The sequence below is a fragment of the Plecotus auritus genome (assembly GCF_963455305.1).
Source record: "Plecotus auritus genome assembly, chromosome: 5".
NCBI lineage: Eukaryota > Metazoa > Chordata > Mammalia > Chiroptera > Vespertilionidae > Plecotus > Plecotus auritus.
In genome coordinates, this window is record NC_137776.1 from 151939858 (window position 1) to 151954534 (window position 14677).

General features: G+C 41.0%; 1 protein-coding gene across 1 annotated transcript in view; it reads right to left on the bottom strand.

The window, feature by feature from the left end:
• The window catches only part of SLC28A3 (solute carrier family 28 member 3), a gene marked incomplete at both ends in the record, with an annotated part of 55425 nt that overhangs the window by 22028 nt on the left and 18720 nt on the right, over positions 1 to 14677 (bottom strand). The window contains 4 exons of the mRNA XM_080669095.1: positions 850 to 1039; positions 4195 to 4286; positions 7165 to 7247; positions 9105 to 9200. Of these exons, the coding sequence (XP_080525221.1) occupies positions 850 to 1039; positions 4195 to 4286; positions 7165 to 7247; positions 9105 to 9200 (461 nt within the window). The remainder of the gene's footprint in view (positions 1 to 849; positions 1040 to 4194; positions 4287 to 7164; positions 7248 to 9104; positions 9201 to 14677) is intronic.

Consider the following 14677-nt stretch of genomic DNA (forward strand, 5'->3'; position numbering starts at 1 on the left):
GTCTTGGGCTCTTTGCTGATTCAAGGATCTATAAAGGGGTCAGAGAGGAGAAAGAATGTTTGGAGAGGGAAGTCTGGTGATTTCTTTGAGAGATCTCCTGGGAGTCCTCACCTTTGTTTTGGGAGATGGGTGAGGCAATACCTTTTAAGGAAGAAATTGAAATGTGTTCTCTGTAGTGGAGGGAACTTACTCGAGCCTCAGAGAGCTAGGTTTAGACTGGGTTATGACTCCCTGGGGAATCTGGCAGGTATGACAAGTCTAATTCATGACTTGGGTGGCAGAGCCAGAAAGGGTGCTGTGTTGGTATTGCACAATCCTGGTTTATTAGGCCAAGGATATATGTGAAGTTTCCTAGTAGATCCTATGTGGGCCATGCCACAGAAAACTGGTCCTGGATCCTATCCTGTAGGGTCACTTGGAGGGAGAGGAGGTCCCACAGACAGAGACTGAGGGAAGAGCCCTGAGTGGTCACCTGCAGGACACAGAGTCCTATAGGGAAAAGTTGGCTTTAGGAATTTACAGGATTTTCCTCCCAAGGAGGCCAGAGCAGGCAGCCACCTTCCCAAGTGGAATTATCCCATATATTGGACACCATTTTTTTTTTTTCATTTAGTAGCACCTGAAATTACGGTAGTTTATAGGGACATTTGAACACATCTCAAATGAGTCATTGTCTTATCTAAGCTTTGATTTCCTATTTGTAAAATGAAGGCATTTTAACAGATACCCCCTAAGTTTCTAGCTGCAATATCCCATAAATGAGGAGGCAATTTCAGAACAAACTTTTGAAACAGTGTTGGAAAAACTAACACCCCTCTCAACTGTAATAAGAGAAGCAATTGCATTTACCACTTCAGCCAGAACCAATGGCTGTCCAGAAGTCTTCTGCCAGGAGACAGGAACTCATCAATTTGATGTTCATATTTGGCCATAAAGTGATCCCAGATCACAAAGAAGATAGCAGCCACGGTGATCACAAAAAGAGGAAGGGCTCTGTGAAAATTCAGCACACAGGCTGCAATCACCATGGCCAGGTAGCCTGTCCAGGAAGCAAAGGCAGACAGTGAACATCACCAACACTGGCTGGATACCAGCCTCCAGCGCTGATCTGGCTCAACCAAGGGCAGGTTCAGGGAACAAACCACTGAACACAAGAGTGCTCCTCATATTCTTGATATGGCTATTGTCTCCTCTGATCACCATGAATGCTACGAGACCAGGGTCCGAACAATCTCACCATGAATGCCACGAGACCAGGGTCCTAGGTCTTTTTTCCTTATGTAACCTTCTGAGTTCTTGAATCTTGTTGCTTGGTCATTGGGTCTCCCACTTAGTACTAACCACCTTTTTCTCGTATCCAGCCAGACTCAGCAGGTGAACTTCTATCAGAGAAAACCCAGGTGTTGAAGCAACCACTGGCAAAAAGACATTGATTCACCTGGTTTGCAGCTCAGATTTGGCCTAAGCTTGAGTAGGAAAATTGCTAAGTGCCACAGAATCTCTAAAGGAAAGTGGTGGAGGTGGTAATCAAGGTAGCTGTATTTTTTTTTTTTTTTTTTTTGAAAAGGAGATTCTAGAACAGCCGTGGGCAAACTACAGCCCGCGGGCCAGATCCGGCCCGTTCCGCTGTTCTATCTGGCCCGCAGAGCCGAAAGAGCGGAGGGTTCTCTTGCTCTCCCCTCCGCTCCTTCACCAGCAGCAGTGTTAACATGGCAACGTCGGGAAACACGGCCGCAGCTCCTTCTTCTGAGTGGGCGGATTTATATTCGCCCATTCAGTAGAAGGAACAACCTCTCAATCTTCCAGAGGCTCCTTGTAATGCCCGCGGACGCGTCCCCCGACATCACCCTGGGAATGCGTAGACACGTTATCGTGGTGATGTAGGGAGACACGCCCCGGGAGAGCACAGTATCAGAGCCTTTCTGAGGTAAGATTAAGAGCTCTACTCAAACACAATTTTTTCCTGTTCCCACATTCTGTATATCACAATGACTTGTTAATAAAACAACAAAGACTTTCAGCTTTTAGTCACTTCAACAGGTGGCCTGTCCTTTGTCACAAAACCCTGAAACAGCACCAGAAGAGGTGCAACTGGAACTCATCGATCTTCAGTCTGACTTTGTCCTAAAGGAGAAATTCAGCTCTCTTGAACTAAGAGACTTTTATGCTTCACTTAATGAAGCCACTTTTCCAAACATCCGGAGGATGGCACAGAAGATACTGGTGCTGTTTGGGTCAACCTATGTTTGTGAGCAGACATTTAGCGTCATGAACATCAACAAAGCCCCTCACAGATCCAGCTTAACTGACGAACACCTCAGATCTATCCTGAGAATAGCCACAACAAAACTAACTCCAGACTTTGATGCATTAGCTCAAAAGGGAGATCAACAACACTGTTCCCACTGAAGTTGATGTTTTAAAGACCAAAAACCTTTCAACCCAGTCTACATTGCCATCTACATCTACGTCCCGGGCATAATTTGGAAGTTGCACTAAAGAAAATGTTTAATTTACTGTTTACACATTTTGTTCTTTTCTATTTGTTTTAGTTTTAAATTATTTTATTATATTTAAGTTTAATTTGAAAGGCTTTTGTACCTTTCCTTTGTTAGGCAATTTTATTTTGCCTTGCCATCTTCAATATAAGGTATGTTATTGTGCTATGATTCCTCCATTTTTTGAAGTTTCAAATTATAATAATTAGTGTTTACATTCTTCTTGTTAAAATGTTTGAAATGAATAAAACTATTGAAATAAAAAAAAAAAGACCGTACCCTTTTATGTAATGATGTTTACTTTGAATTTATATTAGTTCACACAAACACTCCATCCATGCTTTTGTTCCGGCCCTCCGGTCCAGTTTAAGAACCCATTGTGGCCCTCGAGTCAAAAAGTTTGCCCACCCCTGTTCTAGAATAAGAACAATAAGGTTTCCCATTAACGGTCAGCAAACACAGTTTTGTTTGCAAGGTAAATTTAGCCTGCCACTTGTTTTTGTAGGTAGCAAGTACAGTTGTATTTGTATATTTGTATTTGTATTCTATAAATAAAGTCACCTGGGAACACAGCCATGTGTGTCTGTTTGCTTTTGTACTCTGAAGGCAGAGATGGGTGGTTTCAATGTATGGCCTGTAAAATACTACCTGGCCCACCCAGTTCAGAGGAACCTTATAACCTTGCTCTTCCCTGTTCAGGCTGTGTGAGCACCAGCAAAACCACTGCCCTTGAGGGTGCAGCATTCTTGGATTAATATCTATAGACTTGGGCAGTAGAGTTCATGTTTTATAGATAGGGATATTCTTTAAATGGGTGGAGCCCTCTGCTTTGGAGAGAGTGAAAACAAAAACCTGCTCTTCTGTGTACATTGACCCTTGAACAACACAGGTTTGAACTGCGTGGGTCCACTTATCCACAGATTTTTAAAAATAAACTGTAAATGTAGTTTCTTTTCTTTAAGATCTTAATAACATTTTCTTTCCTCTAGCTTACAGTATGTAATACATATAACATACAGATATGTGTTAATTGACTGTTTATGTTATTGGTAAGACCTTGGTTTGTCAGTAGGCTATTAGTACAGTTTCTGAGGAGTCAAAAATTAGATGTAGATTTTTGGACCATGTGGTAGAGGATGAGGAGTGTTCGTTCCTTGAACCCCTGCTTTGTTCAAGGGTCAACTGTAAAAGGTAGAAAAAACGCACACACAAAAATTAAAGAAAAAGAAAAACAAAACAAAACATTAAAAAAAAAAGAAGGGTCAACTGTAGACAGTTATGGCTCTGCCTTCAAGCAAGAGGAGTGGGCTACATGGCCCTAGGCAGCTCCCAGCATTGTATCCACATAGAGTATCCATTGCTTACTTTTCCTCCTGCAAGTAAAGTCCTACCTGTGATTACCATATTTCCCAGTTACCTGGATTTGGGTTAACCAACTTTCAAATCCACATCACATTAACAAAGGCCACAAAGTAGGTGACATAAATTAACTAAGTTAACCAGACAAGGGAGCCTATCCGGATAGGTACCCCACGCTGAGACCTGCAATTCAGGGCCTTCTTGATTTGCTTCTCTGGATGATTCATGAGGTCCAGGGCAAAGGAAGGATTTACTTTCTTTTCACAGAAATCTCAGCATAATATTTGGGGGACCCTCAAAGAGAGACACTGATATCCCACCTCCTTTTGTTATTTACCTGCTAATAAGATGCCCCAGATGATATATCGAATGGTGCTTCTGTGTTTTCTACAAAAATCACAAACTGTACCATACTTCCTTGCCAGACACCTGCAACAACACAAAAACAAAACGGCAGGCAGAAGTAAATGCCAAAAAATGAAGTAAACCCGTATGCTATGGCTAGATGAGCCTTTGTAAATAAAGCAAGCAAACAAACAAATTCATGAAGCATATGTCCTACATAATGGAAATGGGAACTCATTTTATGGTAGGCTAAACTCAGCCATGGCTTGGATCCACCTTTGCTGAATGGATGTGCCAAGCACTGAGAGATCCCAGAGAGACAGAAAACATGTTCCTGGAAACAGAGTGGGGAAGATTGATAACTAACCAAAAGCTGGAAATAATACATAGGACGAGACTGTTTCTCACTGGACCCTGAGGGCCTCCATTAGCTTTTAAGCCACCGTTATGAAATGTCGATTTAAAAAAATCCAATGAACTCTCATCTCTCTGTTTCCACAAAGTTTGAGTAATGTGGTACTTCCCTGTCCTCGCTCACCACACCTTGTAGTGGAAAGCTGACAGACTTCACTGAGTGCTCAAAATGTAAAGCAGGATTCTGTGGATTTGAGAGCTTTAACCAGTAGGTTGTTTTGCAGCTTCCTCAAAAAGTTCTAGAATTGTGTGTTTCTGTTCAGGGCTTTGTTGTGGAGTGGTGGGTAGTGTGTGAGCAATGCGTGCATGTGATCACTTCTTTGGGAAGATCATGGCCACCAGTGAGTGAGATTGGAGAGGCCACAGGGCCAGACCCACAACAACTGTCCTCTACTTTTCCTGGTCCCTCCACACCTGCTCTGAAACCTGGCTTCCCTGCAGGTGTCTCTTTCCTCAATGCCACATCTAACGGAGGCCTCTCTTCCCACCTGAGGCCGGGCAGAAGGAATTTACTCACATGTTTAACCATTGCCACTTCCAGGCCACTGGATAGCATTTCTAAAACAAGCACTCCTTGTCCATGTAGAAGATCCCAATCTCCAGGACCTCAAAGGACACAGCTCCCTGCTGGGACATCTCTCTCCTTGGTTGGTGCCTCTAGTTCCCTTCCTTCCAGCAGTAATGCCCACATATCCAAGCCTCAGTCCCCTTCATGTTTCAGGGCACAGCTCAAGTTCTTTGCTTCTACAAGGCCTTCTTGTATATGCTCGGACAGAGGCATTCTTCTGCACTTTGCCCTATTGTCTTTTTTTATTGTATTTGTTATGAAGCCTTGATCTGACTGACTTCCTGGGGAATAGACCTCTGTGAGCCCTATAGCACCAGCATCTTGGACATTAGGCATTTGTTACATTACTGGATAAATGAAATGGGAGTGTATATTGCTTTTCTGGAGCAGTATTTTATAGCTGTGGGTGGGGACCCATTAGTGGGTTGTGAATGATAAGCATCACTAAAAGAAATAGGACATATCAGAGTGGATCACCTTTAGTGATGACAGGTATTATTTCATGAGACTTCTGTCGTTATGTATGTGTGTGAATGTGTGCACTGAGAATTAGAAACACTATTTTAGAAGATGTTGAGGTAAGAGAAGTACAGTAAAGCCTAAGTCTTTATATCTAATCGAGGATAATACATTATCCTCAGTTGTGTTAAAAAGTAGCAGTGGTGGAGGGCAACATTTCATAGGGAACATCCATCTACTTTAGGTTGGATTTATCAGATTTTTTAATTGCATGGAATGTGTGTAGCAGCTGTAGCCCATTAAAGCAATCTCACACTGCATAAAATAAAGTAGCTAGAAATAGATGCTTCTGCCATTTGGTTATCTGGGTTGAGCCACTTCCAACCGTCCCGTGGTTGTTTCTGTGCCATTAACATTAGTGAAACCTGAATTATCTGACCACCCAGGAGACTTTCTCAGCTCCCAGGGTCAGAGATTCATGAAGTGCAAGGAAGGATGGAACTAAGCTCAGGTTTCTCAGGTGGTAAATATATCTTGATGGGGTATATGTGACAAGATCTTTCAATCCTAATTCTGAACAACTCCAGAGATAGCCTCTGATACATAAAAGCAAAGTTCCTCAGACACTTAGGAATTTAAATTAACTTTAAATCAGAATTTAGAAAATTGACAAATATTTGAGTCTTATGAAAGAATACCAGATAATCTTGGACTAGGAATCAGAGGCTGAAATTGTAAGTTAGCTTTGTTCCTCTCTAGTTGACTACCCTTGAGTAAGTCACTTCTCTGAGCTTCATTTCTTGGTCTCTCCCCCTCCGTGCACGCCCTCCCCACCCCCCCCCCCCCCGCCAAAAAAAAAAAAATACAATTTGCCTCTCCTACCTCACAGGGTGATAAAGACTTGGAATACCTTCAGGATATCTCAAAGTAATAGCAAGTAGATTGGGTTTTGAGAAACCAATTGCTTATTGATTAACATTGAGAAGATGAATTAACTACTTTTGTGTGGACTGGAGCAATTTGTGGGTAATTTACACCTGTAATTAAAAGACTGTCCTGGATATTCTGTTCAGTTTCCAGGACATCAGCAATTTGAATTTACCACAATGATTATTGTAGAACTCCATTTAATTTTTCTGAAAATGGTAGGAAATAGAATTGGTGGTGGTGACCATCTCTAATAATAAATAATAAATGTTAAAAAATTAGGTGAGGATAAACAAAGGAGTGCCCTGGCTGGTGTGGCTCAATTGGTTGGACATCGTCCAATGCACCCAGACGTCACTGGTTCGATTCCCAGTCAGGGCACATGCCCTAGTTTTGGCCTTGATCCCCAGTAGGGGGTGTGCAGGAGGCAGCCAGATGTTTCTTTCTCACATAGATGGTTTTCTCTCACTCTCTCTCTCTAAAATCAATAAAAACATATTGCCCCTGCCCCTCCCCCCCAAAAAACCCCCACAAAGGAGCAAAACCATTTATTTAGGAGGTAGGTGTGGTTATTTCTCTGGTTTAAGCCTGTACCCTTTTGGATGCATCACTTGATCATCCTCCTCATTTTCTTCGCTTTTTAGAGAATCCTGCTCAATGGTGACCTGTTCTTCACCCTGGAAATAAAACATTGGAACAAAGATGCTATGAAGAGAATCTTGGGCATAATGGAACCTTTCTGGACTGTTGCCTACAATCAATCCAAAGGCAGCAAACACTTCCTCCTTATGGACTATGCACCTATCCCAGAACTTTCTTTGCTTCCCCTTCTCCTACCCTATCCCTGTCTATAGCCAATGTTAATTCTTTTAAAACAACTTACATCTTTCTTTCCAAATTCATTGTATAAAAGAGCCCCCTTGGCCTCAGGATGGTGCTCATGTTGTCTTGTCCATCTAGCTCTGCTGGTGGTGGTTTGGTCTGCGTGCCCCAGGACCCAGTCCTTTTTTGGGCTGGCACATGGCTTAATAAACACTTTCTTTCAGAAAATCTTTTGGCCACAAAGGTCTTTGTTTAACAGTGTTTTATATTCTACTAGAGGCCCAATGCATGAAATTCATGCACTGGTAGGGTCCCTAGCAGCTGCTGGCCGGGTATTCCCTCCCTTCCCCTGGCTGGCCCTGCCCCCTGGTCGAACTCCTGGAGGAACTCCCGAGGGGATAATTTGCATGCTATGCTTTTATTATATAGGATGGGCTTAGACAAGTGTTTAATAGCATGTATCAACCATCATAAATAGTCGTTTCACTGCCTTAAAAATCCTGTTCGTATTCATCCTCCTTCCCCTCTTGGCAACCACTGATCTTTTCACCATCTCCACAGTTTCCCTTTTCCAGAATGTCATAGAGTTGGAATCATACACTATGTAGCCATTTCAGATTGGCCTCTTTCACTTCATAATATGCATTTAATGTCCCCCCATGTCTTTTCATGGCTTGACAACTCATTTGTTTTTAGTGCTGAAGAATATTTTATTGCCTGGATGGACCACAATTCATTGAACCAGTCACCTACTGAAGGACATTTCATAGGGAACATCCATCAACTTTGGATAAAGATGTTGGTTGTTTCCAAGTTTTGGTGATTATGAAGAAAGCTGCTATAAACATCCATATGCAGGTTTTATGTGGACAGGAGTCTTGTTTTCTCTTTTTTTGTTGAATAATATTTAGTGAAATGGACACTTTTTATAATACAGTAAATAAAATAGTAATAATATGTATAGCATGATCCCAATTAGGTAACACGTGCATGTAGATATATATAGTATTTGCCTTATTAGATGATTTTCCTTAAAATGGAAATGCTTTTGTTTAAGCCATGCACTGATTTTTTTTCTGAAATTGAGTTACTTTTTTGTCTTCCAAATTTTGCTGCAATAATTTTCCTTTTTTTCCTCTAATTCAAACAACTTATTCTTTTTATCATGAGAATAACTATCCCCCAAGAAATGGCTCCATAGTAGGCAATTACTATAGAGCCAGAATTACTAAAAAGAACAAGAAAAAAGGATGACTGACTGGGAGAATTTGCTCACTTTTAATAGCAGAAGGCTTTCTTCAAATGAGATCCTACCCAGATCCAATATATAAGAAAAACAAAAGTGGCATTGTGATGGAGCACCTCGGACTGCTATGTAACTGAGGTGTCATTGAGGAGCCCTAGGGCTTGATGGACACAGTTTTAGAACCACCTCTTAGAATCTTTCTTGTCTGCCTTCTTTACCTTAAAATTAAAATGCTTTTGTTTAAGCCCATGCTTTCTGCACAGTATGGAGATTGAAATCTGTAGTAGTGACATGTCGGAGAAAGCCTGGGTACTGTCTCCATCAGAGAACTCTGAGGACAGGTGTGTGAACAAGACCTTTGTTTGGGCATGAATATTTTCTTCATGACTTGGTTTTATACACTCTAAGTACCTGTCACACAGTGGTTACCATAGTAATATACTTACTAACCAATCTTGGGCCATACCTGTTTGGCATTTACATATTCTCTGTTTTGTACAACTCTATTCCTTATGGAGTTGTTTCCTGATGTGTTCTGGTTTTCATGAATGTCTTCTTCATTCTAAAAACAAAGTACAGTTTGCAAAATAAAATTTCAGAGTCAAACAAATATATGTTCTTTCAATAAGTGGTGCCTAGAAGACTTTATGTTCTTTTTATTAGAATTGGGATGACATTGGTTAATAAGATTATATAGGTTTCAAGTGTATATTTCTATGATACATGATCTTCATATTGCATTGTGTGCCCACCACCCAAAGTCAAACCATCTCCCATCACCATATATTTGATACCCTCTACCCTTTCCTACCTCCTCCATCCCCTACACTCTGATAACCACTTCACTGTTGTCTGAGTGTATATGTTTTTGTTTGTTTGTTTTTCTTATTTGTTCATTCATGCTTTCAGTTTTATATCCCACATATAGTGAAATCATATGGTTTTTAACTTTTTCTTTCTGACTTATTTTGCTTGGCATGATATTCTCAAGGTCCATCCATGTTGTCACAAATGGCAGTATTTCTTCTTTTCTTATGGGTGAGTGTATTCCATTGTATATATGTACCACATCTTTATCCAATCATCTATCAAAGGACACTTGAGTTGTTTCTATGCCTTGGCCATTATGAATAATGTTACAATGAATGTAGAGATACATATGTTTTGTGAATAAATGTTTTCAAATTTTTGGGTAGATACCCAGAAGAGGGGTTGCTGGGTCATATTCTTAATTTTTTGAGGAACCTCCATGCTGTTTTCCAGAGTGGCTGTACCAGTTTACATTCCCACCTTCTTTTTCTCTGCAGCCTCTGTAACACGTTATTACTTATCTTGTTGATAATAGCCATTCTAACAGGTGTGAAGTGGTATCTCATTGTAGTTTTGATTTGAATTTCCCTAATAGCTAGTGAAGTGGAGCAACTTTTCATGTATCTGTTGCCAATTTGTATGTCTTCTTGGGAGAAGTGTCTCTTCGGGTCCTCTGCCCATTTTTTAATTAGATTGTTCATTTGTTTGGTGTTGAGTTGTGTAAGTTCTTTATATATTTTGGATATTAACCTCTTGTGAAAGCTGTTGTTTGCAAATATCTCCTCCCATTTGGTTGGTTGCCTTTTTGTTTTGTTGGTGGTTTCTTTTGCTGTGTAGAAGTTTTTTAATTTGACATAGTCTCATTCATTTTTTTGTTTTTTTTGCTTTTACTTTCCTTGCCTTTGGGGTCAAGTTAATAAAATCTTCTCTAAGACCAATGTAAGTTTAGTATCTATGTTTTCTTCTATACACTCAGTAAATATATATATATATATATATATATATATATATATATATATATATATATTGGAGGCCTGGTGCATGAATTCGTGCATGGGTGGAGTCCGGCCAGCCTGGCCAGGGGGAGGGGACATGGGCGGTTGGCCGGCCTGCCTGCTGGTTGAACTCCTGGTTGAGGGGACAATTTGCATATTAGCCTTTTATTATATAGGATATACACTGAGTGGCCAGATTATTATGCGTTCAGAGATCATAATAATCTGGCCACACAGTGTATAATTTATTGTTCCAGGTCTTCTATTTAGGTCTTTGATCCATTTTGAGTTAATTTTTGTATATGGGGACAAACAGCAATCTAGAGGTGGGTTGGCCAAGATGAAGTGTTTAGATGAGTCAGCTGATTAAAGAAAGAACCAGGGCATTTTGGCTAATAAAGAAACATAGATGAGTTTTGTTCTGTTTTGTTATGATAGAAAGGATTGGTGTGGTCCAACTTGAGATAGAGAGAAAGGAAGACAGTTGCCCTTTTCTAGGCCATATAAACTTCTAAAAGCAGAGCTGAGGCTGAGGGTGCAGGCTTCAGTCCCTTTCTATCATATCCTACAGGCTTTCAACTTCTAAAACAAAATATAGTAAACCATAGACCAATCATTTTATTCATAGACGTTTGATTTATGAGATATTAAAATGTGTCTTGTTTGGTTTAAAGCAATCTCTGGTAGAAATGAGAATTAGAAAATGCCTTCTTCTGTGAGGCCCTTTTGATTTTACTTTAAGGAACTGAGTATAGTTTGCTCTTGGAGGGGTCTCCTGATCCTTTAGTGCTGTTTCCAGGTGTGACAAACACCTGGCTCGTTTCTCTTTTACCTTTTTTGGGGGGTCCAATCTTCCTTTCATCTCATCCCAACTTGCCTTTTTATATGGTACTTCATTCCAAGTAAGGCACATGATAGATAAATAGTGCCAGGTAAGTCCCTATGTCTTTTTAGGAAATGTCCTGATAGCTCTGTTGGCTGTGACCTTGTCTTTGAGAAAAGAACAAGTCCCCAACTTTGATTTTAACTTTCGATCTCTGAATGGCCCCAAGGATCTAGAAAATATTGCATCTCCAACTTGTGTTGCATTTTCCATTTTTTGAAACCGAAGAGTATATAAACATAAATAAAATCTAACTTCCAGCACATACATGACTTATGCATGTCTTGTTGCCAAAATGCTCTTTTGTGTTAGTTGTTTATATCTTATTTTAGCATAATTCCTTGTGCTTAGCAGACACGAACAATTATTTGTTACATTAATAAGCCACAGTGATTTTAATGTTGCACTAACTGATACAGCAATGTAGTATCTCTTGGAATTTCCTATCAAATCTGATAGGTGTGTGGGGACAATATGTATAATATAGAAAGATGACAAAATATTGCTAATTGCTGAAGCTGGCTGATGTGTACTTAGGGACTCATTTTACTATTCTTACTTTCATGGATGCTGAAATTTGCTTTAACAAAACATTAAACATAAAATCCAGCAGGAGTTGGTAGAAAAATGGGACACAGGTAACAGAAGGGGCTGGTCCTCAGGGTCCCTAATTACAAGTGTGATCCTGGGCAGGTCATATCTTTGTGAGCCTCAGTCCACTCATCTATACCACACAGTTTCGATTCGGTGTTCTCATGGTTCCTTCCAGAATCCTGACATTTTCCGGTTACATGAGGAGCTTCAGCTTCTCGATGCTGATTATTCCTGCCACCTGGTGGCAGAATCTGAAGCTTCCTTGTGAAACAAGGGTGGAGCCTGCCTTTTCAGAGTTAAAAAGAGAGGAAGGTGTGTGTGTGTGTGTGTGTGTGTGTGTGTGTGTGTGTGTGTGTGTGTGTGTGTGTGTAGGGGGTGGGGTGTGAGGTGGGGGTGCAGAGTGGGCATGAATGATAACAAGGGTACCTCTGAATGTATTTTGCAACATGCAATGGGGTTGTTTTACCCCCGGTAGAGTGCACACCTTAGCTTTTTAGCGTTTTCAGGAAGAAAAATGCATCCTATTTGAGGATTTCCAACAGAAGTAATGGAAGTGTTGTGTGGGTGTTGATTGGTGCCTGAAAAATGACCCTTAAAACACATGCTTCTCAGCTTCTTTTCAAACTGGAGTCGGGAGGCTGTAATAGGTGGCTCATAATTACTTCTGAGCCCCTTGTTTTTCCCCATCTATTTAGCAATTCAGATTACTAGCAGTTTAGTAGTCCCCTGGACTCCTACAATCCTGACTGTGTTCTAAGTGCAAACCTGTCACTGCACAGAATGAGTTACAACACGGTGGGTGTGTGTGTGAGCATTTCTAAACAGTTTGCAGCACGACACTTTTAATTTCTCAAATCAACGTTCGCTGCTGGAATTCTGAAGGTGATGATTCTGGATAGAGCTCCCTCTGAAGGGCAGATCCTTGACCAAAGAGAACATGTGCCTGGGGTTTTTCTCTCTTTTTAAAAAAAAATATATTTTATTGATTTTTTACAGAGAGGAAGGGAGAGGGATAGAGAGTTAGAAACATAGATGAGAGAGAAACATCAACCAGCTACCTCCTGCACACTCCCCACTGGGTATGTGCCCACAACCAAATACCCTTGACTGGAATCGAACCTGGGACCCTTGAGTCTGCAGGCCGACACTCTATCCACTGAGCCAAACCGGTTAGGGCGGGTTTTTCTCTTTGATGCTGCATTCTCCATGGTGCTTGAGCAACTACAGATCCGCAGTGGGTGTTACGGGGAGTACAGATGGACAGAGACCTTTTTATTGATTTCTTCTTTTTACTCAGTTTCTAAAGCATATTGTAACTTCTAGAATATAGGAAATTATTGAAATCGTTCCCTTCCCCTAACCTATTTGTGATGCCTCCTTCTATAGAATTTTAGCTGAACACATGGCCACTCAGAATAAAGGCTACATTTCCTAGAGTCCCATTTCACTAGATCTGGCCAAGGAAATATAAGTAGAAGTGGGAGGTACTCTTTATCCCCTTGATCTTGTCTTCTGTCCTGCTGCCTGGTGTGTGGATGGTTCCATCTGGACCAAGAACACAAGGGCCCATCCTAGTGATAGCCGAGTGGTGAGTTGGGAGGGCGGGGACTTGGGTCCCTGAGAGCTTTGAGCAGTGCTCCCACCCCAGCTCTATACTACCCACTTCCTGACTTATATCTGCAGGAAACAACGTCTCCTTTTGTCTCTTTTGGGTTTTGCTTTTATGTGCACCTAGACTGATATACTAGATTAAACCTTTTAAACGTTTTGTTATTTGACCCTAAGAGGACTGTGAGATGGGTTTCCTGGTCTGTAAAAAGTTTCCTCTTTATACAGATCAGGAAACAAAAGCAAAAATAAGTAAATCACTTGACTCGGTTTGCACAACCAGAAATAGCTGAGATGGGATCTCAGGCCACATTGTGTCTGCAGAGTTTTGCCCTTGGGCCAAGGCCCTTTGGCTTTGGAGATATGTAGACACAGTGGTATACCGACAAAGTAAATCCCCTTTTGATTAGGAAACTTGATTTGAACCCTAAACTTAAAAGACAAGAGTAGAAATGAGAGAGATGGTGAAAGATTTCAGAATTGCTCGCGGCCACTTTTGAACAAATTTGGGCTCTGGAAGTCATTTCTCAAGCCAGAATTTTTCAAGCCCCACCATACAGTCTGATTTTAAGTAGATTCTATCTTTAAACGACATGAGTGCAAACTCTTGCATTTGTGGACATGTCATGTCTCTGTGATTAGTTTGACATTCTTTTTCCTTCCAACATGTCTGCTCCACTCACTCAGTGTCTCCCACCACGGTGGCCCTGAATTCACAAGGTGACTTCCATTTCTCAGTTTTGTGACCAGGATTTTTCTACTGTGACAGGAGAGCCTCTGTTCCCCCTTCTCTATAGAAAATGCTACGGCCTGGCGTTGCTCTGAATGTATGAATGGCTGAGGGGATACAGCCAGGCTTGAGGCCTGGGGCAAGAATGGCAACCGATACCCCAGGGAGACTTTCATCCTGACCTTTGGTGGGACATAGATCATGTAAGTTTATGGAATATGGGAATGGCCCAGTGGGCAACTGTAATGTGGACATGGAACCTGAAGAGTTGCTATGAAGATCTTCAACTTGTTTTAGCACTTGACACTTCATAGAGAATTCTATGAGGTGTTTGAGAATATATCTTAGCTGGAAGGCATACCACCAGAACAGATTTAGACTGCTGGTTAAAGTTGTTTGTTGTATTATACATGTTTGTG